The 27,249-nt window shown below is 43.3% G+C and overlaps 1 protein-coding gene across 4 annotated transcripts in view; it reads left to right on the forward strand.

Annotated features, from left to right (window-relative positions):
- POLR1A (RNA polymerase I subunit A) overlaps positions 1-27,249 on the forward strand; it is a 77,508-nt gene that overhangs the window by 16,144 nt on the left and 34,115 nt on the right. For all 4 annotated transcript variants that reach the window (XR_011525917.1, XR_011525916.1, XM_070572167.1 and 1 more), the window contains exons 7-14: positions 3,236-3,322; positions 4,771-4,876; positions 5,172-5,334; positions 7,905-8,075; positions 8,213-8,335; positions 10,626-10,856; positions 14,776-15,030; positions 19,501-19,692. Coding sequence is in view for 2 of the 4 variants with exons in the window: in XM_070572167.1 (XP_070428268.1) it covers positions 3,236-3,322; positions 4,771-4,876; positions 5,172-5,334; positions 7,905-8,075; positions 8,213-8,335; positions 10,626-10,856; positions 14,776-15,030; positions 19,501-19,692 (1,328 nt within the window). In the remaining 2 variants the exon portion in view is untranslated. The remainder of the gene's footprint in view (positions 1-3,235; positions 3,323-4,770; positions 4,877-5,171; positions 5,335-7,904; positions 8,076-8,212; positions 8,336-10,625; positions 10,857-14,775; positions 15,031-19,500; positions 19,693-27,249) is intronic.

Here is a 27,249-nt window from a genome sequence, read left to right on the forward strand (position 1 = left end):
TAACTATCTTAGTCTGTTTGGGCTGCTCCAAAAAAAACACATAGACTGGGTGGCTTACAAACAACAAGCATTTATTTTTCACAGTTCTAGAGGCTGAGAAGCCCAAGATCGTGGTGCTGGCACAGTCAGTGTCTGGTAAGGGCCCACTTCCTCACTGATGGCCAGCTTCTCCCTGCAACCTCACATGGTGGAAAGGGGCAAGGGAGCTCTCTGGGGTCTTGTGATAAGGGCACTAATCCCAACCGTGAGAGTTCTGCCCGCATGACCTGAACACCTCTCTACAGCCCCACCTCCCAGCACCATCACCTTGGGGGTTAGGAATTCAACACATGAACCTTTAGGGGACACAAACATTCAGACCATAGCAGTCACTATTTCGTTTTTAACAAACCTTTTATTTTAGACTAATTTTAGATTTGCAGAAGGGTTGCAGAGAGAGTGCAGAGAGTTCCCGTATACTCTTTACTTAGTCTGCCCTAATGTGACATCAGACCACCATGGTGCATTTGTCAAAACTAAGAAATTAACATTGGTACCCTACTCTTAGCTGAACTACAGACTGTATTTGAATTTCTCCAGTTTTTCCACTAATACCTTTTTTGTGTTCCAGGATCCAATCCAGGATACCACACTACATTTAGAAAGCCCATTTAATTTTGTTTAATGGTTAACAGTTAACAACCACAAGGGTAGATTTTCCTACACTTATAAATAGCCCTTAAAACAATTTTTAACGTTGGGAATTGCTGCTCTAGCCCTTAGAGCAGAAAATGTTCACAGGTTGAGAACAAAGATGGTCAGGATTCTAGAAGATAACCGTTTCCTTGGGGCAAATGTCTGGCGGTTCAGTAGTGTTTCAGTGCCTTTGCCAGGTCCGTTCTTTGAAGTAGTCTTTCGCTGTGGCTGTGAGAATGTGATGGTGCCACCCAAAGTTCCATGCAGTTGAAGCAAGTCAACGGTAGTTATTGATGGTTCCAGGATTGGATTTTTAGTATTTAGCGAACATTTGCATGTTGAGCACTCAGCCTCGTGCCAAGGACCATGCCTGTGGCCCAGCACAGTGCCAAGGGGGAGACCAGACCATGTGGCCTCTGCTTTCAGAGGAGGCTACAAGGGACATGGGTCAGTGACTCCAGGAAGCAGGTGATGTGGAGGCGGGTGAGTGTTCTGAGCAAGGGTCTAGGCATGTTCCTGTACCAAAGGAAGCCAAGCAGTGAGGCCTGTGTCTGTGGTCCCCACGTCCTGGTGATCCCACAAGGAGCACCATAAGCTTGTGAAATGCTGCATATGCTCCACGGTGCTCCTTGAGCCTCACAGTGTGCATCAGCATTTTAAAATGAGAATTCTTACAGGCAAGACACTCTGCCCACTGTGATCCAGTCTTCCTCAAGTTATTTGACCTCCTGAGCCCATTTTCACATGGCAGCTCTTACAGCTGAATGAAACCCACATCAGGGATGTTCTCAAGTCCCATCTAGGCAGTCTGCATTTTTGCAGGCTGCAGAAGTGTCCTGTTAGGAGGGGTGCAGCCCATAGGAGGAGGTAGCATCCCACAGGTTTCTTCTGACTGTAAATCCTGTGATTCAACAACCCCCGTCTCTGCCCCTTCATGGTGATTAGACTGCTGTAGGGGCACCTCATGTACTGACAGCTCTGGGACAGGAGCTGGGGAGCACTGCCAGATTCGGCTGATCTTCCTCAGCCCTCAGGCCCGTTTAGTAGGAGTGAAAGTTCAGATAGTCATTTCCAGAAATGCCCACAAAATTATTCTTTAGGTTAATGGGGTCTTTTTTCTCACTCAGTGTACATAGCTTCCTAATACTGTGGTTATCCCTGAAGGTCAGAGCCTCTCTTCGTTGCATACCCACACTTCCTTCAATTGCATTAATGGGTTGAAACATTCTGCTTCTATAGGAATCAAAATTTTAAAAGTGTAGACTCCTTGACCTAGCAATTCCACTTGTATGACTTTATCCTAAGAATTAGACATACCCACAGTATTGTTCAATTAGTTTAAAATTGGAAATATCTTAATTGCCTATTAATAGAAACTGTTAAGTAAATTATGGTACATCTGTTAATTGTTATCCAAGTTACAGATTTCTCTTAAAAGCTTGTGATGACATAGCCTCTGCAGGCGGTAAGGAAACTAACTGGAGAATTGGAGGTGGAATGAAGCTGGATTTTGCACGTGTAGAAATAGGCAAAAGAGTGGGGTTTTTAAGTATAGATTATCTTTGGATATTTTAAACATATATTTCAAGCCAGTGACTGTTTAGTATCTAAGGTGTCCTAGACACTGTCAGGTGCCAGGAACACACAGAAGACAGAGTTCCTGCCCTGATAAATACATAAAAAGAGAATATTGAGCAATATTTAATTTCAGTGAATGTATCCCAGAAGAGGTTGATAGGTTCGAACCTAGAGGATCCATTACTTAATTATCTTTGTCAATCATTAAGTGCCTTAGAGCCCCACCTCCTGAATGGCAGCCCCAAGTCTGATTTTCTGACTTACTCTGGGCGTAGCTAACGGACAGTATCCCAGGATCTGGCTTAATCTGAGAAACCAAAATCAATCTGCTCACACCCCAGCATGATTCTTGTAAGAAGAACTCAAATATAAACTTACCCATAAACATGTTTGTACTCATTTATCCATAGTTCTACTTATGTGAACCTTACTGGTAAAAGCCACGTGCATAAATATTTATCATAGTGTAACTTACAATAGTAAAAAATTGGGATCAACTCAGATGTCCAACTATAAGAGTGTGGTTAAGTCACTTAGGAAACCTCAGTGGAATCTAATGTAGCTGTTAATGGTGATCAGTCAAAAGCTATGTGGCAACATGCAGAAATGCTCACAAGATGACACTGAGCAAGCTAGTGTGCAAAATAAATCCACACTTAAGATGACAATTATCTAAAACACTGTATAAATCAAAGGACTAGAAAAGAATATATAAAAGTGATAATAGTGATAATGTGATGGCATGACGGGTGATGTTTTTTTCTTTTCTATTGATTTTATGCAATAGTTATGTTGTTTTCATTACCTTAGAAATTAGATTAAGGGGGAAAAAATGCAGAACTGGAATATGCTGTCCTGGAGATTGATTTTTGTAGTTAAATTGCAGGCTTGGCAGGGTTTGAAGAAAGAATTGATAAATCCCATTACAGAAAGAGTGCCTGTAATTGACTTACTGTGCTTTGATTCCCCTCTTCGGCTCCAGGAATTGAGGAGGCTCAGATGGGGAAACGAGGGTACCTGACACCCACCAGCGCTCGAGAGCATCTTATCACCCTTTGGAAGAATGAAGGTGCTGTACAAGCCTAAGGAAGTACCCTTTATCTTCTCCTGGCTTTAATTTCCTGGACTCATTTCCCCTGCCTTATTATTTTTATTTTTTCCAAGTTGCAAGCACTGTAGATCTCTCCTGGAATTGATCCATAGGTTTGGGGCAGGCTTCCCGGCACATTGTCAGTGATGCATTATCAAGGGGGGAAGGTCATTACACCTCAAACCGTGAACTTGACGATTCTGTAACTGATTCTGGTCATTAAATGACAGCTGCAATTGGGCGTCGCTTAATACAGTTTGACATATTTCTGGAAGGTTCAGTGTAACTCACCTTATTTTAAATGCCCATAAACAAAAGATTTTTTTAAAAGGTTTCTATGGGGATGCCTTCTGTGAATCAAAAAGTGAACTCTAATATGTCTTTTTTTAATTAAAATTTTTACACATTTTAATTCCTTACAAAAAGAAAAATTCTCCCTTCCCCTTTGTGTGTGTAACAAAAACTATGCAGTATATTCAAGTGCTCATGTCACCCACTCTCTGAGAATGTTCTGGATCACTGAGTATAGCTGCTGTGTAATGATAAACCCTTAAAAGTGAAAATGTTGCTAAGAGGATAAGTGATGTCAGGGGAAAAAAGAGCCCTCAAATTCGTATGATTTTTTTCTTTGGCAGGATCTAATATTTTATTCATTGTCTCTGTAGCTTTTTTTTATTTAAGGTCGCCAGAAACTTAAAATATAGCTTTGATCCATAGATGGTCCCCTCTTGGTAGCATCTGTATGGAGGGTTTTTGGTTTTATTTTTGTTTATTTCAAATACATTTTTTATAAATACCAAAGTAATAAGTGTGTGTGTGTGTCTGTGTGTGTGTGTGTGGCTGTGTGGCTGTGTGTAAGTGTAAGTCTAATAGTCCAGGAGGGTACCAAAAAGCAGGTGAAAGTTTTTGTTCCCCATCCTTGCCCATCTCAGCTCCTGGGTTAATAAGCCCTGTTGTCCCTGTGGTGCCCATCCCTGAACCGTCAGTTCACCTATGTGCTGGCTCTCAACACCCAGATGCTATTTTTGCTTATTAGTTTTTATAAAGAAAAACATGGGGGCCAGCCCCGTGGCTGACTGTTAAGTTCTCGTACTCTGCTCCGTCAGCCCAGGGTTTCGCCGGTTTGGATCTTGGGTGCAGACCTGCATACCGCTCATGAAGCCATGCTGAGGTGGCGTCCCACATAGAAGAGCTGGAAGCACTTACAACTAGGATATGCAACTGCGTACTGGGGCCTTGGGGAGAAAAAAACAAAATAATAAAATAAAATAGCTGACTTAAAAAAAGAAAGAAAGAAAAATGTGATCTTCCTCTAGATATCGTCCTATATCCTGTTTCATTTTTTCCCTCAATAGGATTTTTGTGGTCATTCATCCCTACCCTTACATATAGATTTAAATGATCTTTTTGGTTTCTTGCAAACACAGGATTCTTTCTGAATTACCTTTTTTTGGGACTGGAAGATGTTGGCATGGAGTCCAGATTCAATCCCAGTATGTTCTTTCTGGATTTCTTGGTGGTGCCACCCTCAAGGTAATGCCCTTTAATTGTCTTTATTTCTCCTGAGAAAGGCTTATGGAGTAATTGAATAATGACCTCTGGGAGAGCATGGAAGGGTCAAGGGCGCTGAGAAGTAAAGCAGTAGTTCTGCTCCCGGGTTGCAGACAGTAGGAGTGTTTTCCTCTCTGTGTCCCGAATGTGATGGGAAGGTTGGTTTTTGTGAGTGCAGTGGGCTGTGAGTTGCTTACAGTAGGGATGGGTGAGAGGCTGAAGAACGTGACCCTTCCTCCACGCTGCACATTCCCTGATTCCCTGTGTCCTCCTGCAGGTATCGCCCTGTCAGCCGCCTGGGGGATCAGATGTTTACCAATGGCCAGACGGTGAACTTGCAGGCTGTCATGAAGGACATGGTCCTAATCCGAAAGCTGCTGGCGTTGATGGCCCAAGAACAGGAGCTGCCGTGTAATGTGGCAGCATCTGCCGCACATGAGGTCGGGTTGCCTTGCAGCTGAAGTCATAAGCGCACGCACTTTAGTTCTAACTCCGTACAGTGAGGATGCAGAATGCTCTGGGTGCCCGGAGATGCCGGTTGGGAATCCTGTACAGCTGTGTGTGAGCTGTGGGTTGGGGGGACCTGGGTAACTCTGGGGGGAAACAGCAGTATGGCCCCAGCGACTATGCCAGGTGACCTCGATTGAATCACTTTAATTTCTTGGCGTCATCTCTTCTCTAAAATGTGTGTGGTCTGTGGTGAGATTTTACAGTTATGTTCTGGGCCACCTGCCCTCGCTGGCAGTCATTGGCAGCTATAGAAAGAACAGTTGGCTTCCCTGGAGCTCTAAGAATGTCCCTCCTGGGTTACAGTTCTAGAGCCCATGTCACCCAGCTCTGTTTTTGGCTCATTAAGATCTCCAGCATTGGGGTCAGGAAGGCGGTAGTGTTCTAGATTCTAGGGGTTTTCCAGAATAGGACTGTCAGATTTGGGGCCTCAGCTTCATCCTCTGTGAACGGTGGAGCTGAATTCAGTTTTCCTGTTTCAGCAAACATTTCCTGAGCCCCTTCAGTGTCTTCACTTTCATTGGGTGTAAAGATGAATCAGATGCTCAGAAAGTTTGCTGAGATCACAGACTCCTGAGATCACAGGCTCTCAGGCTCCCTTCCAGCTACCGGGACATCTTGCTGTGAAGCCAGCCCATCACCAGGTGGCGCCACTGTCTGTTCTGGACGCCTGTGCTCTGGGTTACCCAGCCTGTCTGCTTGGGGCTTTCTTTGGTTTTGCTTAAGTTTTTGATCTGCCGGTGTAGATGTACTTTCAAAAACCCTCAGTTTAAGAGAAATTTGCCATCTTCAGGCCCTCATCCAGTTTTGGGGAGAAGACCATAGCCAGGTCCAAATACCAGGGCTAAGAATTTTATTTTGAAGACCCTTGAAAATAGGGCAGCCCTTTGTCAAAAAAAAAAAAAAAGCTAAGTCTGCAGAAATAAACAGTATCCTGTCTGATTCTTAAGGTCCTTGCTACCTGAAGTCACAGTGCCCTCTTTCCATCTGATTAACAGGACATGTTCTTATTTCTTCCCCCACTTGCTCCCCACATTCCATTCTCATGGCAGCCCTCTCATGACTGTGAATGCCTGATGTGGGCCAGGTACTGTTCTAGGCACAGAGGATATGCCAGTGAAACGGTCTTACTTGTTTCACAAGTAAGCGCATGGCCCTGAGCCCAGTACTGCCATAAGCAGTGAATTAGACTGATAGGGCTCCTGTCATGATGCAGTGACCTGCTCTTCCTGTGAAGCTCCTTCAGCCAGAGCAGAAAATACATCTGTTCTCCCTGTAATTAAGACGACTGCTCTATTCCTCAGGATTGAGGACAAGACACTTCCTCACTAATGGGTTCTGTGACATTCTCATTTACTGGATCTTCACTCCCTCCCCCTTCCCTCCCCCACCACACTGATAGGTTTCTTCTCTCATCTGACTCACACTGGGGGACATGGGACCATCTCTCTGCTGTGTCATACCCAGCCGGATGAGGCTAGTGTGTGGTGCTCTAAGGCAGCTTAAGGCCTCAGGGCCTGTCTCCTGTGCAGATGGGGGGAGAAGAAGAGGCAGAGCCAGGGACAGAAATATTAAAAAGGATTGGTTAAATATTTCATTGAGGCTTTGAGATCACCCAATAACTTGACATATCCCAGTTGGGGACCCACATTTTAATTGATGACGTAGACAATCACATGGCAAACATTTTTTCCTTTTAAGAAATTGTTCTACCCACGTTTTTATAAGTACTTTGGATCAAGTTTTTCCAAAACTGTAAATAAAGGTGGAACTCCATATGAGAATCAGTTATCTGGCATGATAACAGAGCTTCTTAAAGAGTATTGATGTGGGCAGAATTTCTAGGGTTGCCTCGAGAATTAGATATCACGAGTCTTCAGCAACTGCTCCTAACAGACTCCTCCATTACCTTCTTGGCTTGCACACTGTGATGAAACAAGCTGCCATGTTGGAGAAGCCCACATGGCAAATAATTGAAGGTGGTCTCTGGCCAACAGCTGACTAGGAATGAGGCCCTCAGTCCAGCAGCCCTCGAGGAACTGAATCTTGCCAACAATCATGTCAGCTTAGAAGTAGATCCTGCCCCAGTCGAACCTTCAGATGAGACCCCAGCTCTAGCTGGCTCCTTTATTGCAGCCTGGGAGAGACTCAAGCAAAGAACCTAGTTAAGCTGTGGCTGGATTCCTGACTCAGAGAAACTGAGATAATAAATGTGTGCTGGTTTAAAAGAAAAGAGAGCAGCCTGTTTATAAACCTGAGTTCCTTTTACTACCAGAAAGAGACAGTCTGGTAAATATGTAATGTGGCTGGTGTTTTGTTGATGCATACTGGCAAGATTGATTTTTTTAGCGTTTTTGCCACTATCTGTCAGGTTCAGAGGCCATAAGGGCAAACTGCAGAGCTCATCATTCGTCAGGGCTAGGATAGGAAAGAAAAATAAAACCAAGCCTGGCCTCTTTGAGCATTTTCCATCATGCTTGTTTTTTGGGTTATGTCTTGCCAGGAAAAAGACTCTTCGATGCCTGTGGACCGATCCTTTTTGAGTATGCTTCCAGGCCAGTCCCTCACAGACAAACTTTATAATATCTGGATTCGCCTTCAGAGCCATGTCAATATTGTGTTTGATAGCGAAATGGACAAATTAATGATGGAAAAGTACCCTGGCATTAGACAGGTGAGCAGTAAGTTGGATCCTCATTGCTAGCTGAAGGGGTTAAATAATAAAGATGTTTGTATTGAAGCAAGAAAATAATAAACATACTTGATTTTTTTTTTTTTTAATGGTTTCTGTGGACTTTTTTCCCCATAAAGATCCTGGAGAAGAAGGATGGCTTATTCCGAAAGCACATGATGGGAAAGCGAGTAGACTACGCAGCCCGCTCAGTCATCTGCCCAGACATGTACATCAACACTAACGAAATTGGAATTCCCATGGTGAGTGAGCAGAGGGGTCTCTTTCACTACTGTCAGGCAGCAAGTGGGATGTCAGAGAAGGTGGGGAGAAGGTGTGCAGCAGTTACAGTGGCTTGGGTGGGGACAGTTTCTGCCTCTTTCTGGACAAACTGTTTGGAGGGGACGTGAGGCTCTGTGATGGTATTGCTTTCTCTCCTTGCCAGGCTTCCAAACACCTTCTACCCACAGGGAAGACCCACTTCCTGGGCCACCAGGGAGCTGATTGCAGGTGCTCCCCATCCCCCTGCATGTCTTCCTCCTGCCTGCCTTGGCCTAGACTTTAAACCTACCGAGCCAAATTGAACATGTGACAGAGATGAGGAAGAAGGACAGGGGATTTCTGTCCCATGTCCTTGCCTGACATCAGGAGTTAGGAGTGTGTGCCCTCGGTTGCTGAGGAGAGGAAGGCGAGAGAGCCCCCAGAGAGGAGGCGTGTACATGTTGCCCATCCTCCCAGTTCTCCGGGGATAAGCGGTTTGCCCCATCCGCCCATTAGCGTTTCCTCGGGGAGCTAGCCTCCTTTTCTCACTTCCCCATCAGTTCAAGCTGTGGTGCTCATTAGCAGCAGCCCTTTAATCAGCTTCCTTCTTAATGGGCCTTGAGGTCAGTAATGGGAAGATGGTTTAATTCCCTCTGTGGAGAGTCTCATTTCCTTGTGCACTGCCCCCTCTGCCGCTCTTGGGGCAGTGCTGGTAATGAGCAGAGCTCAAGTGTTCTGATGGCCTCCTGTGTGCCTGCTACCTTGACTCTCTCAGGTACCTGTGGCTTCCTGGGTGAGGCCATGACGTACAAGAGGACAAGTCAGAGAATGTTTAGTCCTGTGCCCACCACGTCCCGGGAATCATAGGTCTTTGCACCCAGCAGCTGGGTTAAGTGGCAAAGAAAGGCATTGTGAAGCCCAGTGGTGACCTTTCCTGAGTCTGAGGCCCTGGGAAGAGAGGCCCATGGCCTGTTCCTTGCCTTCTCTGGACTGAGGGCAGGGGCTGCCCCTGATGGCTTTGACCTTGCAGTGCTTACAGTGTCCCCGACTTTAGGAGAGACCTTTAGTGCTGCCTTCTTGATCCACCTTCAGTGGTGCTGGGTCTTTCTTTCTTGGATCTGGTTCCTTTGGTAGAGGCTTGTCCTCAGGAAGGACTCTGAAGTTACCCCTCTGCCCACCTCCAGCCTGCCCCAGGTCTTAGGGTCGTGGTGGCCCAGGGGTATTACTCACAGATTGGCCATGAGAAGCAGAGTGTGTAACTGCCTCTTGGTCGCTTATGGTACACCCTTCCCCTGGAACACTGGGTGGAGAGGTGTTACAGGAGCAAAGGAGGTGAAGTTGTTTGGGGAATAAGCTGGAGACACAGCAGTCAATCAGACAGACCAGCGTGTCCCCTTGAAGCTTACATTCTAGTAGTGGAGATGCATAGACAGATACATAGGAACATAAATACTCTGTCAGGCCATGGTCAGTGCGTGGGCACAAGTGAACAGGCTATGGGGTAGGGAGTGAGGGCGTGGTGGTGGGGAGGGCCTTGCAAAGTGCCTTTGGAGCAGAGACCTGGGCAGAGTTCACTGAGGTCCTTTACGTAGGACTTCTCGGTCTCTGATGTAGTTACATGCATTTAGACACATGAGAGGGTTTATAGTATTCAGTAGCTTGGAAAGTTTCTTAACCAGGGAACTGGGTTTTCTTGGAGTGCGTTGCAGGTCTAGTGTTAAGTGGAGCACTGCATTTTCTCCTGTATCAGGAGACCGAGCCAATTTCATCTCAAGTGCCAGCCTGATTGTAGTGTCTGCCAGAACTGCCAAGTAGAGAGATTCTGGCGCCATGTCTGGGCTCAAGGCAAGGGCCACAATCAGTGATGTCTGCTGCAATGGAGGCAGGGGGTGGTGGTCCTTCAGGGCAGGTATTTGTCACCTCTCTCAAGCTAGTGTCCCATTCTGTGTTCCCTTTGGGGACTGTGACTTCATTGGCAGGTGAGGAAATGATGAAGTTTTACATTGGGTTAAAAAAATTCTGATGTGTAAACTACAACACTTGGCTTGTCTCTTTAGACAGACAGACTGCTAGAAATCGAGGCCCAATCTCTGTTTCCTTAAGGCCTGAATCTGGAAAAACGGCTCTGCAGAGAAGACAGTCAGGACATTGCTTTACTCCCTGAAGGACCTTGGCTCAGGCAGCGCCTCCACACCTTGGGGAAAAAATCACATGGCCTGTTGAGTCAGATTTTGGGTCTGTGTAACCTTTTTCTGCCCACCTTGAATTTTCACATCCACTCCTTATTTCCAGGTGTTTGCGACAAAACTGACCTACCCTCAGCCAGTTACCCCCTGGAATGTTCAGGAACTGAGGCAAGCAGTCATCAATGGCCCTAATGTGCACCCAGGAGCCTCCATGGTCATCAACGAGGATGGCAGTCGTACAGCCCTAAGTGCCGTGGACCTAACCCAGCGGGAAGCTGTGGCCAAGCAGCTTCTGACACCAGCCACAGGGGCCCCCAAGCCCCAAGGGACAAAAATTGTGAGTAGTGGGCAGATTTGATTAGGGGCTCAGCCAGCTCCTTTCTGGCTCCCGCATAGCTAAGGGAGGACCAAGGAAGCTGAACCTCGAGAAGCTAAGAGAGAAGAGAGCAATGGGCTGGGCTTGCTCATTTGGTGTCTGTATCTATCTCCCGCATGTGGTCATGGGGTTCTTCAAGGTCAAGACCAGCCCCTGGCTATTGTTGTATCTCCCAGGGCACTTATTAGATTTTTGTGGAGTTAAATATGAAGTTTAAGAAGAGTAAGGAAACTCAGGGAATACAAGTCAGATTTGTCCAAATGAAGGTGACTGGTGACCCAGGAGAGCCATTTGAACAAAGTGGAAGGAGCCAGGTTTCCGAGCCTTCGTGAGGCAGCAGAAGCAGTAGCTAAGGGCATTTGAAAGAAAAAGCAGACAGACATGGGGTTTTCTGACATTATTGGGGTGCAAAGATGAGGCAGATGCACAAGGGAACTTCTTTACATGGCCTTGGTGTCATCTGTAGGGTCAGGTGAGCAGGCTGGGAGCTTAGGAGAGGGAAGGTTGGCCTTCCTGCTGTAGGAAGTGATGGAAGTGAGTTCTGAGCAGCCATGAGATTGAATGAGGTTGGCCCAGTCGCTTGTGTTCCAGCTCAAGTTCAAATCCTGAGCACATCGTCCCTGTTTTCTCTTCTAGCCTCACTGTGCCCTTCCCTCTTCAGCCGGTGCCCATTGATACAGGGCTCTTTCTTCCCTCAGGCCTTGCCCTTGCTGTCCCCTGCCTGGAACACCTGGCCCTCCGCCAGACTCCCCGGCTAACTCCTGCTAGTCCTTCAGGTCTCAGAGCCCTCTTTCCTCTAGGGCAGGGCTCAGCAAAGGGCCAGAGAGTAAATATTTTAGGATTTGTGGGCCATGTGATCTCTGTTGCAACTACTCAAGCAGCCACAGGCAGTCTGTAAACGAGTGGGCGTGGCTGTCTTCCAAAACAACTGTTTACGAAAAGGTGGCCAGCCTGTGAACTGCAGTTTGCCACTCTCAAAACTTACATGAGGTCCCCCCTGTTGTGTTCCCGCCACATCCTTATCCCTTGGCCCTCGCCCCTCGTGGCTCTCATTGCATTGTGTGTTGCTGTGTGTACACCCCTTTGTCCACCCTCTCGTTCCTAAATACCATGAGGACAAGGGCGGAGAGTTCTGTTCCCGCTCTTCCCAGCACCAGCGTGTAGGAGGCACTGCAGAAGCCCCCGTGGAGTAGACGGATCCAGGTTAAGGTGCGGGAGGCTCTGAGGCATAGGGCCACGTAGGACCCTGGGGCAAAGACAGGGTTTTATGAAGGCAAAGCAGTTCTTACATCAGGACCTGGGACTAAGGATGATTATTTTCCAAAATCTCACTAGTGTTGTATATAACACTTACTTATACATATAGTCAAGCACATGTGCACTTATTTATTTGTAATTTTTAAAGACTCTGGTTAATGTGTTGCATATAGATCAGGACAGAGCTAAAGGGCCGGGTGACGTGACGAAGGAGAGACTGTGCTCCAGGTAAGGACGAAGCACAGGCTGGGTGCAAGGGGGAAAGGGTGACGAAAGGACGCATTTCCCCTGGGAGGTGTGAGACCTCTGACCTTCCCTTGGGCCTTATAAATTGAGGGGGAAGTGACCAGGATGGCCAAGTCTTGTTTCCTGGCCCAGCAGTCAGCCAGAGGCTGATCTTTGGCTCCAGGTCTGCCTCTGAAAACTCTGACCCGGGCACTGGGGCATGCTAATTTTCACTGCAGTATTTATTTAGAGACAAGGAAAAGGAAGGGCCTCGGGTTTGGCTTGGCGAGGGGAGCGCCCCGTGCTCCAGGGTTTCTGTTTGGATTGGCTGGTGCCTGCCAGACTGGCCTGCATGCCTTCCCAGCTGTGGGGTTTGCTTATGCTGGAGGATGTCTCAAATTTGCGAGACTCAGATCCGAGGCCCATCCTGGGGTTTTGGGCCTGAGCCACAGGTCCCGGCAGCCTCTCCCTTGAGAGGCTAAAGAAATAAGACCTTGAAAGTCAGTTTGGGCTCCATGACATGCCCTGAGCAGACGCTCATGGGAATTCTCAGAGTTCAGGTCTCCTTGGAAACGTGGATGGTGGGGGCAGAGAAGGAGAAGGTTTGAATTCCTCGGGGAGCAGAAAGACTGACCACGCTAGATGCTTTTGGGACTGGCTTTTAGAATGTAAGGACTTTGCTCCCTGCTTCCCTGAGCTGGAGGAAACTTTCAGCCCAGTGAACAGGAACGTAGAGAGCATCTCTTACTCACCTCTAGCCTCCATCTGTAACTAGCCTTCTGATGCAGCTTCATAAATGTAGAAAACATAAGAAGGAACTAGACTTGGAGTAACTGGTTACTGCCAACCTGTTGTCTGCTGTGATTTAGAGAAGATGGGGTGGGAGGAGGTGTGACCAAGGCTCTGGAAGCCCCCTGGGCTGACGGGGGTGGTGCTGCAGAATGGCTGGGGTAGCAGTGCCTTCATGCATTTGTTTTGTAAAGTAGCATTTCTGTTCATCATTCAGGCAGCTCAGTGGTTAATGTAACGTAAGATAAAGGGCAGTAAAAGGCTTAATGAGCCTTAGACTAAAGTCAGCTTTGTGGGAGGAGGTGTTCCGTCAGGAAGACATGACCACGGGCATGTTGGTAAGGAAGAAAATTGTGAATGAGGATTATCTTTAAGGAGTAAATTACTTGTGGTTTTCATTCTCTTCCTTCAGTTTGTATTTTCTTTTTCCCTCACAATGAGCATACCTCTTGTGCAATAGTTTGTGCTTTCTTTAAAAATAGTTGAAGATCTCTTTTTAGAATTGTATGGAAGTAATACATGCTCGTTGTAAGATGAGCAGTACGAAGATGGATAAATGTGACAGTCTGTGCCTTGCTCTCCTTCCCTATGTGCCCCTGTCCCTGAGGAGACCATAGTAGCAGCTGGGTGAGGATCCAAGCACCATTTTCCTTTGTGTGTATAAACATGTACAGAGTTGGGTTGGGTTTTAAATTGCCTCATTCTGTCACTTTAAATGGCACCTGGATGTTTTTTTCTTTACTGGACTACATTATTGCCATCACTTCAGGACTAGGACTAGTATAGATTCAACTCAGCCTTTTTCATCATTGCATAATATTCCACAGTGAAAACCATGATATTCACCTATGCCTCTTCTGAAGGGCAGCCAGGTTATTTCCAGTTTTGCCACTGTAAACTCTGCTGCATAAACACACATGTTTATATAACCTTGCACTGACACTCTTTTTCTTCTGAAAAGCTGAAGGAAATAAGTTTTAAATGTTCTAAAATCTTTTGACAAATTGCTTTCCCAAAAGGCTGTGGCAATTTAAACTTCTTACTAATTTTTTAAGTGCAATAAGGTGTTTTCAGAGAGCACTGAACTGGGAGTCAAGACCGCTGTCTTCCAGTCCTGGCTCTCCTGTATAAGGTTGGGCCAGCTATTTATAAAACATGGAATTATTTGGAATAACATACTCACATGTGATTTTGGGGGTGTTTCTAGAGGTCTGCCAAGTCCTTTCAAGCTTGGGGGTTTTACAGTTATGTGCGGATATGCTGTCTTCGTTTGTGTCCATTTCTTTCTTCAGATTAATTCTCAGAGGAATTCAAGACCCTGAAAAGGCCAGACATCTCTGAAAAAGAGATTACTGGACAGGGCCCTGTTGCCTCATCTGTTGCTTATATCTCTGAGCCCAGACCCTGGATCAGGGCATTGCTGGGCTAGTAGCTATTTCTCAAAGATTTTTAGAGTTTTACTCCAGAATAAAAATTCCCCTTTGATTTAGTTGAATAAGACATTAGACAGACAGAAGCCACACTCAGGTCAGGCTGAAGGGAGCCCTTGGAATGTAGCAATGACACTGAGGTTGTGCTGCTCACCTCCCTGTTCTCCACTCTGCACCAGGTGTGCCGGCATGTGAAAAATGGGGACATTCTCTTACTGAACCGACAGCCCACCCTGCACAGACCCTCCATCCAGGCGCACCACGCCCGCATCCTGCCCGAAGAGAAAGTCCTCCGGCTCCACTATGCCAACTGCAAGGCTTATAACGCCGACTTTGATGGAGACGAGATGAACGCCCACTTCCCCCAGAGTGAACTGGGCCGGGCCGAGGCCTACGTCCTGGCCTGCACGGATCAGCAGTACCTTGTTCCCAAGGTAGGTCTGCCCTTGAGGCTGTTCCACGGTCATCGCCGTGCAGCTTGGCACTTCAGGTCTGGGCCCTCGCCAGCTCCTGGGGTCCGTGGGTGGCTGCAGGGCAGGGACATGTGAAACAGGGGGTCCTGGCTTCTTCCACGTGGGGTTTTCCGCCCTCTGGTTGTTTAGAGGCAGGGAAAAGTCTCTCTCTGCTGCCTCTTAAAACGTAAGTCAGGAAGAAATTGTAACAGTCATCCCAGAAAGCCAAGCTTAGTAGCTACATAATAGGTCTTGTGTTCCAGACTTTTGTTTGGATTCTATGACTTATTAGCCTCTGGCAAGCATTAGCATCTCAACTGTGATGGTCCCCATGGTCCACAGATGACTTTGATCCTCTGAGTTCTGTTTTAAGAAACAACATGGCCCCAAGGGCCCAGATGAGATCCCCCTCTAACCCAGAAGGCATCTCCTCTTTGCATCCCTTCCTTTCTAAGCCCTTGGCATCACAGCAATTCACAGTTATACATCAATCCCTTGGGTCCTGGTGGAGTGTGAAAGAACTAGTAGTCATAATGATACTGAACTATGGCTGCCATTTGCCAAGCACTGTTTCAGTGCCAGACACTGTGCAAAGCACTCCAGAGGCTTCTCCTTTCAGCCTCCCACAGTCCTTGGAGTAGGTGCTGTCAGTGTCCACATTTACACATGAGGAAGTGGTGTAACTTGCCCAAGGGCTCACAGCTGAGGACAAGGAGCTCCCAGATCTCCTGGGTATTGTTCTTTTCCCCCGTGTGGGCTGTGTTTCCCTTCCGCAGGAGAGATGGAGACCCCTGTATCCAGGGAAGCACCGGAGGCTGCTCGGAGATGACCACCATCGATTAGTGCCCTCTTCTGGGAACTTCTCTTCCCTTGTCAGTCATTTGCCTCCCAGGGAATCAGGCTGGTGGCCAGGGGCCAAGCGTCCCAGCCTCTTTTCCCACCAGACACCACTGTGGCTTCACGCTGGACCGATTGTTTGAGTTTAACTTTTTTCCCCTTCTCTGCTCATGTCAGCCAGCTATTGAGTAGTGAAGGGGCTGAAAGTAAAAGGAGGGGTTAAGGGCGCACACTGGTCACTCAGAAAGTAGAAGAAATATTTTACTAATTTTTACTAATGATTAGGAGGAAATAATTTTACTAATTTGAAAGTTGGCTTTTTGTCTTTTCGAGTAAATCAGACCAGTCATAGCTGTAGTAGTGGGGGCAATAAAAGCCCCAGTCAAGTGAGCACCCCCTGTGCATCAGGCACTCCTCTAAGCAATTTGCACACCTTCTCTTTAGTTCTCACAACAGCTTTGTGAGGCAGGTGCGATCTTCAGATGAGGAAACACTGGTGAGTAACTTGCCAGCCAGTGATGAGGCCAGGGCTCAAACTCTGCACCTTTGACTCTCAAGCCCACGTACTCAGCCTCGTGTGTCATCAGCCCCCTTGACAGGCGAGGCTGGGGCTGGGTGAGGGCGTGTGGCAGTAAGTGGCTCCCAGGACTGAACTGGCTCTCTGACTCTCTAGAGGCAGTGTCACGTTTCATCACAGGGGACGCTAGCAGGGAGCAGCAGATAGTCGGTTTTGCTGGCAGAGTGACCTCTGGACGTTGGCTGCATTGGGGAGTTGGGGTGCTCCCAAGTTCTCAGACCAATGAACTTGAACGTTCTGTTCTTGATTTTGATGGAAAAAGGTAGTATAGGGGCTCCACGCTCACATTGTGTCCTGCAAAGGGCCAGCCTGTTTAAATCCAGGTGTGCCTCATCGCAAGCTCACACGCCTGTGAGTTTAGGTTGGGAGGCAGGCAGAACACAGGTAAAAAGCTCAGATCAATAAATTAGTTTCTTAGGAAGTAAAAAACTTCTAGGGGACGACCTGAGGGTTCATTTCACTTTTAGTGCATTTCTTTTATTGGAGGTGGGAGAGCTTTTGATTCTGGATAAATTTCATTTAGTCCTTAGTGTAAATGCCAAGACGTAGAATCCTTGTTTTTGCTAATGGTTATAAAAATGTAACATGTCTTGAAGTATTTTGGTGGCAAAGTCTTAAGGGGACAAGAGCTGGTTTTGTTAAACTAGGAAAACCATTTTTTGGTAATTTTTCTTGGTGTATCTTTGTTTCCATTTCTCTTTTGTTCATTTTTCCATTTCTTCTGTTTCCTCTTGAGGTTCTCTTCCTTAATTCACCATAGTGCTCGATTAAAGCACATTTTATTGTTGTGTATATTTAATAGAATGAGTGTTATCTTCTTTCTTTTAAAATAGGAGATGAGCCACAACTGGAAAGACCCACATCTAAAATATACAACTATGTACTAGGGGAATTTGGGGAGAAAAAGTACAAAAAAAAAGAAGATTGGCAACAGTTGTTAGCTCAGGTGCCAATCTTTTTTTAAAAAAAAGAAAAGATGAATGAAACTTTAGCTGTTTCTTTTCTGCAAAAACAGTTAAACATTTCATTTATGTGTCTCTTTGTGGATTAATTTTTTTCCTTCTATTTGTTGTATTTATTGAGGGCCAATGCTTTGTGGAAAGTTTTTTTAACAAGGCTTGAAACATAGTTTCCTGACTCTGATTTAGTCAGCTAGAAAATTCAAGTCATAGAATACCCTAATTCTCTAAGCATCCTGACCAAAGATACTAATTCTAATGTCATTTTGCTGTGGTATTAAGTGGAATAGGATAGCTGACAGTCGTCTGGGTTTTTGACTCAGAGATGGTCTTTCTGATCCTAAGCAGGATTTAGGAAATTTAGAATTATAAGTAGACCCTTAGTAAATTGCCTTAATCAGCATTCTTTCCTAGAATTCATGATTATTGCATTGAAAGCAATTTAGCCATTAAGGTAATTTTCTAGTCCCAGAAAAATCTGGACGGAGAGGGAGAAGGCACTGAATAGATCACATAACTTGTAATTATGTTCTTTAAAGGAAGAGAACAAAAGGAAAAATCTGTATCTGTCCCCGAAGACTGTGGGATGAGTCAGATGCGTAATACTCGTTCGGGTTTTTCCCCTGAGCGAAATAAGACCTTGTCTTTGGAACAAGATGCAGAGTATAATTTTTTATTCATGTTCATAACTCAGAGCCTTCGTAAGAGGGCCATGTGCTTCATCTGATCTTACTCTCCATTGATAGCACCTTTTCAGCCCATCTATAATAATTAGTTTTGAGTTTACCTAGAGCGCATTGCCCCAGTATTTAGATTCTTTGACAAGCATCCTTTTTAGCATGTGTGGTTAAATTCCTAGAGCTTCTCCATGGCTGTATTTTTGAGTTCCTTTAGCCTTACTTATGAAACATGGCCGTAATACTGGATACTGTTTAACAAATAATCAAATGATAATAATCTTTAGATCCAAGACACAGATTTCTCTCAAGTTCCCATAAACATTGGATAGCTGCAAAAACTACTTCTTAAAGAATGTCAGTGAGCACAGCTATTTTTACTTTAGTGTGCGTTATGTTGCCATGAACACAGACCCTACAGATAAAGTTCAGGAGACTAGGGATCAGAAAGGCTTTGAAAAGTCTCAAATGAGATGAATGTCCCCACCCAAACTGAGGCTTTTATGTGAGCCCTTGTTTGGGCATCTGGTAGATAAGAGCCTTGATTAAGGGCCCACCATGAACATAGGCCACATTAGGAAGAGACACTAATGATGGACATTCTTTCCTTCCGCAGTCATGGACATCAAGGCCCTCTCATGAGCCTTCGGAGGAACTTCTGCCTAAACCCCTACCTCCCTGCACTGGCGGACTCCAACTCATTGATTCCTCAGGCCTAGCTGTGATACTGCCCCTCAGAGAGACCCATACCCCCCACCCCCCACCCCCAAATCTATACAATGACTCACTCTGTTATTTTCCTCCATGGCATTTAAGACTCTTTGCGATCATTTGTTTATCCAGTCATTTGTTTACCGTCTAGCTTTTCTCATCATAAAGGATCGTGTCTGTTTGGTCCACTGGAGTAGGTTGAAGATCTAACCCAGTGCCTAGGCGTACAGTAGGCTCTCAATAAATATTTGTTGAATGGATGACTGATTTAGAGGAGAACCAGGCCAGAAGTGTGTGAAAAATACTAAAGCATAAAACCAAAGTATAAAAACAAGAACACAGCTAACAGCAGCCAGAACAAATTTATGCATAAATGCCAAAAATATGCTGGAGTAACTAGAACCAGATGGCGTTATGGAGAGAAGGCTTGGGGAACTGGATTAATTTGAAGCAGTTTTGATATAGAACAGTGTGCAGATGGCAAAGGTGGAAGCCAGTCAGGGAGCCCTGGTCCTGAGCTTTGGGAGGCAGTTTGCCCTCAAGATGGGAGGCCCAAGTGCTGACCTAGGGAGGCTGTGGGGCAGGACAACATGGGGATATAAGGGGAGGCAGCCTCCAGGCAGATGATTAGGAATTAGAGTGTGACAAAATTCATCTTTGTTCTTCTTCTTATGTCTGTTCTGGTTTGTAGGATGGCCAACCACTGGCTGGGTTGATACAAGATCACATGGTTTCGGGTGCAAACATGACTATTCGCGGTTGCTTTTTCACCCGGGAGCAGTATATGGAGCTGGTGTACCGAGGACTCACAGACAAAGTGGGACGCGTGAAGCTCTTCTCTCCTGCCATCCTGAAGCCCTTTCCACTGTGGACAGGAAAGCAGGTAATTGGAAGCAGACAACCAGTGTACATATCAAAAGGAAACAAACAGGTCACTCATATAAAGGTTTCATTCCCAGGAGAGCCCAGACCAGAGACAGAAATGGCAAATCAAACAAGAGTCTGACTTTCTCCTTAATGGGATTCCTGGGTCTGGGTGGTTTTAAGGGAGTGTCTGCTGAAATTAGGCTGCGTGGTTTCTCTCCTTTGCTCCTAGCTTAAACTTGACATCCTCATAATCCCAATTTGGTGGTAATAAGCAGTGATGTGGGGGTAGTAGTAGTAATATTTGTGGGGAGGGGCCCAGAGCTTTGGTGAGTACATTAGTTATGTTATCTTGTTTAATTCTCACAACCAGCCCGCCATGCAGAGACCGTTGTTATCACCATTTAGCAGATGAGGATATGAGGCTTAGAGAGGTTGAATTACATCCCAAGTCTATAGGAGACAGAGTTGGGATTCAAATCCAGGACTTTCTAACTCCCAAAGCATCACATTATACTTCCTCTCAAGGTAATAAAATAATAGTATATGTGGTGATCGAATAATGAAATACAGTAACGTGTGCTTCTGCTATTGGCCGGGTCTCCAGTTTCAGCCTTAAGGCCTAACTAATTGGCTGTGTGATCGTGGCTCTGTGGGCCTCATTTCTTCATCTATGAAATGAAAGGGTTCAGGTTGATGATCTCTTCCAGCTCTGCAGTTCTTTAAGTCTGTGGACCTGGAGCTTGACTGGTTTTTAGTTGTTAACCAACCTTGTATTCCTGGGATAAACCTTGGTCTTGAGGCATTACTCTATGTATTATTGAATTCAATTTGCTAGCATTTTGTTAAGAACTTTTTTGCATTTGTGTTCATGAGGGATATTGATCTATAGTTTCCTCTTCTGTAGTATCTTTGCCTGGTTTTGATATCAGAGTAACATTGGCTTCATAGAATAAGTTGGGAAGTATTTCCTCTTCTTCAGTTTTCTGTAAGAGTTTGTGTAGTGTTGGTATAATTTTTTTCTTGGGTTTGATGGAATTCACCAGTGAAGCCATTTGGACCTGGAGTTTTCTTTATAGGAAGGTTTCTTAACTAAAATTTCTAATTCTCTAATATATAAACAGCTATTCAGGTTATCTATTTCTGCTTGATTGAGCTTTAGTACTTTGTTTTTTCAAGGAATTTGTCCATTTCATTTAAGTTGTTGAATCTGTAAGGCATAAGGTTCTTCATAATATTCCTTTACCATCCTTTTCTTCTGTAGAATCTATAGAGGGTCACCTCTCTCATTCCTAATGTTGGTGATTTGTGTCTTCTCTCTTTTTTCCTGATCAGTTTGCCTAGAGGTTTATCTGCTTTATTGGGTCTCAAGGAACTGGCTTTCATAGACTTTCTCTCTTTTTCTGTTTTCTATTTCATTAATTTCGCTGTGATCTTTGTTGTTTCCTTTCTTCTGTTTCACTTTGGGGTTCATTTGCTCTTCATTAAGGTTGAAGTTTGAAGACATTCATTCAAGGCTTTTCTGTTTGTATACCGTCATGTTATGTATAAATTTCCCCACTAAGTTCTGCTTAAGTAGCATCCACAAATTATGATGTCTTGTCTTTTCATTTTCATTCACATCAAAATACTTTCTGATTTCCTTTTTGACCCATGAGTTATTTAGAAGTCCATTATTTAGTTTCCAAACATTTAGGGATTTTCCAGATATCTTGGTTACAAATTTCCAATTTAATTCCATTGTGGCCAGAGAACATACCTTGGATGACTTGAATCCTTTTGAATTTATTGAGATTTGTTTTGTGGCTTCAATTATGGGCTCTTTTGGTAAATGTTCTTGTGCCCTTAAAAATAATGTATAATCTGGTGTTGTTGGATGGAGTGCTCTATAAATGTTAGTTAAGTCAGTTGATAGGTAGGTCAAGTCTGATATCCTTGCTGATCACTGTCCTTCATTGCCTTATGTCCATTGTCTTGAAACCCATTGTTTCATATTCATGTCTGCTTTTGTTGTTGTTTCTGGCAGGAGAGTAAGTCAGATCACTGTTGCTCTATCCTGGCCGGAAATGGAATCAATTTAACAGAATAGGTGGGGAATTTTGCGATTTAAGATTAAAATCTATAAGTATGGATAGTTAAAAGAATGGTAAGCTTTTTCTGTAAAAGCCAGATAGTAAGTATTGTAAGCTTTGCTGGCTGTACAATCTGTGTCGTTTAAGTACTCAGCTCTGCCATTGTAACATGAAAGCAGCCTCAGACAGCACATAAACATGTGAGCATGGCCATGGTCCAGTTTCATAAAGTTACCAAAACAGGTGGTGGGCCAGATTGGGCCTACAGGCTATAGTTTGCCAGCCCCTAATTTGGTTGGCTATATGTATTTCTCCACTTTGTTATACCTATTTATATTACTTTTATTATTCTTATTTATGTATCTTTATTTTATTAGCCATCTCAAGTTATCTTGGAAGTGAATGGATTATAAATCTTAATTAAGTGACCAGAATTTATTAGAATTTTGTTTAAACAGTATGTTCAAAAGGGAATCAAATGGTGGACAAAGACTATATATCTAGAGCCATAAATGTGTTCGTTCTCTTTGATCTGGGAATCTAGCCTAAGGAAATAATCTGAAGTGTAGAAAAAGCTACTTGAAGAAAGCAGTCTATTACACCATGGCTTATAGTGGTGGAAAATTAGAAAATCCTAGATACTCCACATTGGAGCTAAGTAAATTTGGAACATCCATTTGTTAAGATATTATGTGGTTGTTAAAAATAGTGGTTTTAAGAGACTATATAGTAATCTGGAAAATTCTCTGACGTAATGTTGAAAGAAGAATAGACTGCTCTTCACTGTGCAGTCACAGTTGCAACCGTGTTAAAAATGTATATGAGAAAAAGGTTGGCATAGCAAAGATCAAAGTGATAGAATAATTTGGTTCATGTTAAGAATAATTTCCTTTTCATTTTATAATGTTTCTGGGCTGTGATTATTCCTTTATAACTAAATAAAATGAGAAAATAGGCCCAGGTTTTACTTCTGTCACAGCTGAGATTTTTCAGTGTTTCTTGATAGGGTGGCTGTTATTTCTTTGCAAATCAGTGAAAAGGGGAAGAGAGACTGTCCTGCACCAGAACTTGTTAGTGGCTGACTCTGATTCTGCAGAGAAAAGCCATGTGTAGAAACAGGAGATAAAAAACTTAACTTGAGCAGTGTGTATGTACTGCCCAGGAAACGAAGCCTTAGGCTGTTTCTCCAGAGCATTTCATACAGCCTCTTGAGTGCTTTTCTTTCCACTTAAGAGTCTGAGGTCTCATCATTTGTTGAAAGAGCGTATAAAGAAAGAGGATTTGCCTGTCGTTGCGCATCTCGAGTGTACAGCTCAGAGAATGTTCTCAAAGTGGATAAATACACCTTTGTAAACTGTCACCCAGATCAGAAAGTAGAGTATCACCAGCACTCCCAGAAGACCCCTCCAGACCCCTGTCAGTTTCTGCCATCCCCAAAGGTAGTTGCTCACCTGACTTCTAACACTATAGGTTAATTTTGTCTTTTCTTGGACTTATATAAATGGAATCATTCAGTAAATCATCTTTGTGTGAGTCACTCATGTCATCACATACAGCAGTAGTTTATTTCATTTTCATTGCTGTATAGTATTCCATTATATGACTATGCATTTTGCTATTGATGGACATTTGGGTTGTCTCCAGTTGGCTATTACAAATAGGGCTGCTATGGACAGTCTTGTATATGTTTTTTGTTGAACACATATTTTGATGGGTAAATACCAAGGAATCAAGTTGCTGGGTCATACTGTCTATGCTCAACTTTAAATAGATAGTTAATAAACAGTTTTCCAAAGTGCTTCTAGCAGTTTACACTTCTGTCAACAGGGCATGAGAGTTCTGTTGCTCCTTATCCTCAGCAGAACTTATTGTCCCATTTGTTTCTATTTCTTTAATTTTAGCCATTCACATGGATATATAGTGGCAACTTATTGTGATTTTAATTTGCATTTTCTAAATGACGTGTGACGTTGAGCACCTCTTCATATGCTTATTGGCCATTTGGGTATCATCTTTTCTGAAGTATCTCTTGCCTATTCTAGACATTTTCTTATTGATAGGTAAAAGTTTTCAATATTCTGGTGTAAGTCCATTGCCAGATATATGTATTACAAATACCTTCTACTTGGTGAGTAGCCTTTTTGCCCTTTTACCTAATGCTGTTTTCTAATGAGCAGAAGTTCTTTGTTTTCTGTAATACAGTCTTTGCCTTTTACGGCTAGTCCTATATAAGAACTATTTGCCTGCCCTGAGGTCATGAAGGTAGATATTCCTCTGTGTTGTAGTAGCTTTATTGTTTTACCATTCACACTTAGGTCTGCTGTCTTTCTGGAGTTGATTTTTGTGGGTGCATATGATGTGAGGTAGGGGTCAGTGTTCCTTTTTTTCCCATATGGATATCCAGTTGATAGAACATCATTTGTTGAAAAGACCCTTTTCCCACTCTTCAGTATCTGCTGTGTCATAAATCAACTAGTCGTATGTGTGTGCATCTGTTCCTGGACTCTGTTCAATTTCATTGGTCTGTTTGATTCCATTGCATGAATATCACATATCTTAAGCATTGTAGCTTTATAATAAATCTGATTTCCGATAGTAAAAGTCTCCAGCTTTGTTCTTTTTCAAGACTGTCATGAATATTATTGGCCCTGTCTATTTTCATATAAATTTTAAAGTCAGCTTGTGAATTTCCACAAAAAATACCTGCTAGGATTTTTATTGGGATTATATTGCATCTATAGATCACTTTAGGGAGAATCAATATATTTACAGTATTGAATCTTCCAAATTATGAACATAGTATGTCCTTCAATTATGTAAAAGCCTTCTACATCTTTCACTAGATTCATTCCTAGGTATTGCTATTGTAGATGGTATTGTTTATTAAGTTTTTCTAATTGTTTATGGTTGGTATGTAGAAATACAATTAATTTTGTATATTGTCCTTGTATTCAGCAACCTTATTGGATTCAGTTATTAGATCTCTGCCTTTGAATTCTTTTTAACTATAGAAGTAACACAAGTTTGTTGTTAAACAGAAATACAGTAAAGTGAAAGGAAAAAGGAAAAATTCCCTCCCTCCCCACCCCCACTCTTCATGTCCACGCATACTCTCACAGAAAATAAATAAGAATGGGATCTTAATATACCTCCTCAGAAGAACCATGAACCATGATTAAATTTGACATTTGATTTTGGGCTTATTTTTGAATCCACCTCTTTATCCATGACATCCTGGTACCTGAGGCAAGCATTTTTCTAACTGCCAGGTACATGGACCTCAGTTTTGACTAGTCTGTAAGATGGCTTACTGTGAATGAGTCACCAGGCCCTCCAAAGGGAGTTCCATTATTTGAAACAGTCTGTATTTTTAATTTGGACCACCCTAACACACTCCAAATATGGCAAGAAGTTCATTTAACTGTTTTCACGTGCTAGGTTGACAGAAACTGTTTTGTAATTGCTTTGTGATGTATTTAGTTTATTTGCTGACATGTTCTAGGGGTCATTCTGTGTCTATACATGTAGATCCACCTCATTCTTTTTAACCCATTCTGTGTTATATCCAATGATATGATTATACCATAGTTGATTTAACTAGCCGTCTATTAGCAGACATTTAGCTCATTATCTGGTTTTTACTACTCTAACTAGTGCTGTGGTGATCACCCACTTATGTTTATGCTAGTGAACTTTCATTGGTATATATTTTAGATGAATTCCTAGAGGTGTGATTTCTGGGTCAAAAGGTATACACATTTTAAAACTTTTTTTTTTTAAGAAATCCATTTAATTTTTAAAACAATTTTTAAAGCTTAATATAGGCTTAATACAAAAAAAGCTTAATAATAATTCTCACAGATACTGCTTCCCTTCACAGTTTAAGAGAATGTTGCAGACGATCTTTTCTCCTTAGCTGGATAGTTTATGACCAGAAAGTAAATTATACACTTCTAGAATGTTAGTGCAGGAAGAGACCTCACATCATCTTGTCCAACTCCTTTGTTTTTATTATTGAGATATAATTCATATTTAACATAAAATTTACCGTTTTTAGGAAGTGTATGTCAGTGATTTTTAGTATATTCACTGTGTTGTGCAACAGTCACCACTAGCTAATTCTGGAGCATCTCCATCCCCCTAGAAGAAACCCTGCATCTATTGGCATCAGTCCCAATTCTTCCTCCCCTCGTCCCCAGCAGTCACTTTCTATCTCTATGGATTTGCCTGTTTGGAACATTTCGTATAAATGGTATCATATAGTATACGGCCCTTTGTGTCTTGCTTCTTTTATTTAATATAATGTTTTCAAGATTGTTCGTGTTGTAGCATGAACAGTATAGACAGTCCCCGATTTACGATGGTTCAACTTTATGATAATGCAACAACGAACAAGTTCAGTAGAAACCATACTTCGAAGTTTGAATTTTGATCTTTTCCCAGACTAGCAACATGCGGTATGAAACTCTCATGCTGCTGGGCAGCGGTGGCGAGCCGCAGCTTCCAGTCAGCCACATGATCACATGGGTAAACAACTGGTAAACTTACAGCCATTCTATACTCATGCAACCATTCTGTTTTTTACTTTCTGTACAGTAGTCAATAAATTACAAGAGATATTCAACACTTTATTATAAAATAGACTTTGTGTTAGGTGATTTTGCCCCACTCTAGGCTACTGTAAGTGTTCTGAGCACGTTTATGGTTAGGCTGAACTAAGCTATGAGGATGTGACATAGCTTAGGTATACTAAATGCATTTTTTATTTAGGATATTTGCAACTTACGATAGGTTTGTTGGGACATAAGCCCATCGTAAGCTGAGGAAGATCTGTACTCCATTTCTTTTTATGGCTGAATAATATTCCACTGTGTGGATATACCACATTTTGTTTATCCATTTGTCAGTTGATAAGACGATAATTTGGATTGTGTACCCTTTTTGACTATTACAAATAAAGCTGCAAGGAATATTCATGTGTTCACCTAGTTTTGGTGTGAACATGTATTTTCTATTCTCTTGGATATATAGCTAAGAGTGGAATTGCTGGTTCATACAGCAGTGCTATGTTTAACTTTTTTGAGGAACTACCAAACTGTTTTCCGAAACAGCTGTACCATTTTACATTCCCACCAGCAGTGTATGAGGGTTCCAATTTCTCCACATTCACACCAACACTTTTCTTTCTTTCCTTCTTTCTTTTTATAACTATCTTAGTGGATGTGAAGTAGTGTCTCATTGTGGTTTTGATTTGCATTTCCCTAATGACTATTGATATAGAGCATCTTTTCATGTACTTACTGGTCACTTGTACTGTCTTCTTTGGAGAAATGTATATTCAAGCCTTTTGCTCATTTGTTTATTGGGTTGTTTGTCTTTTTATTGAGTTCTAAGAGTTCCTTGTATATTCTAGCTGTTAGATCTGTATCACATACATGATTTTCAAATGTTTTCTCCCATTCTGTGGGTTGTCTTTTTCACTTTCTTGATAGTGTCCGTTGACT

Source organism: Equus przewalskii, chromosome 14 (genome assembly GCF_037783145.1).
Source record: "Equus przewalskii isolate Varuska chromosome 14, EquPr2, whole genome shotgun sequence".
Lineage (NCBI taxonomy): Eukaryota > Metazoa > Chordata > Mammalia > Perissodactyla > Equidae > Equus > Equus przewalskii.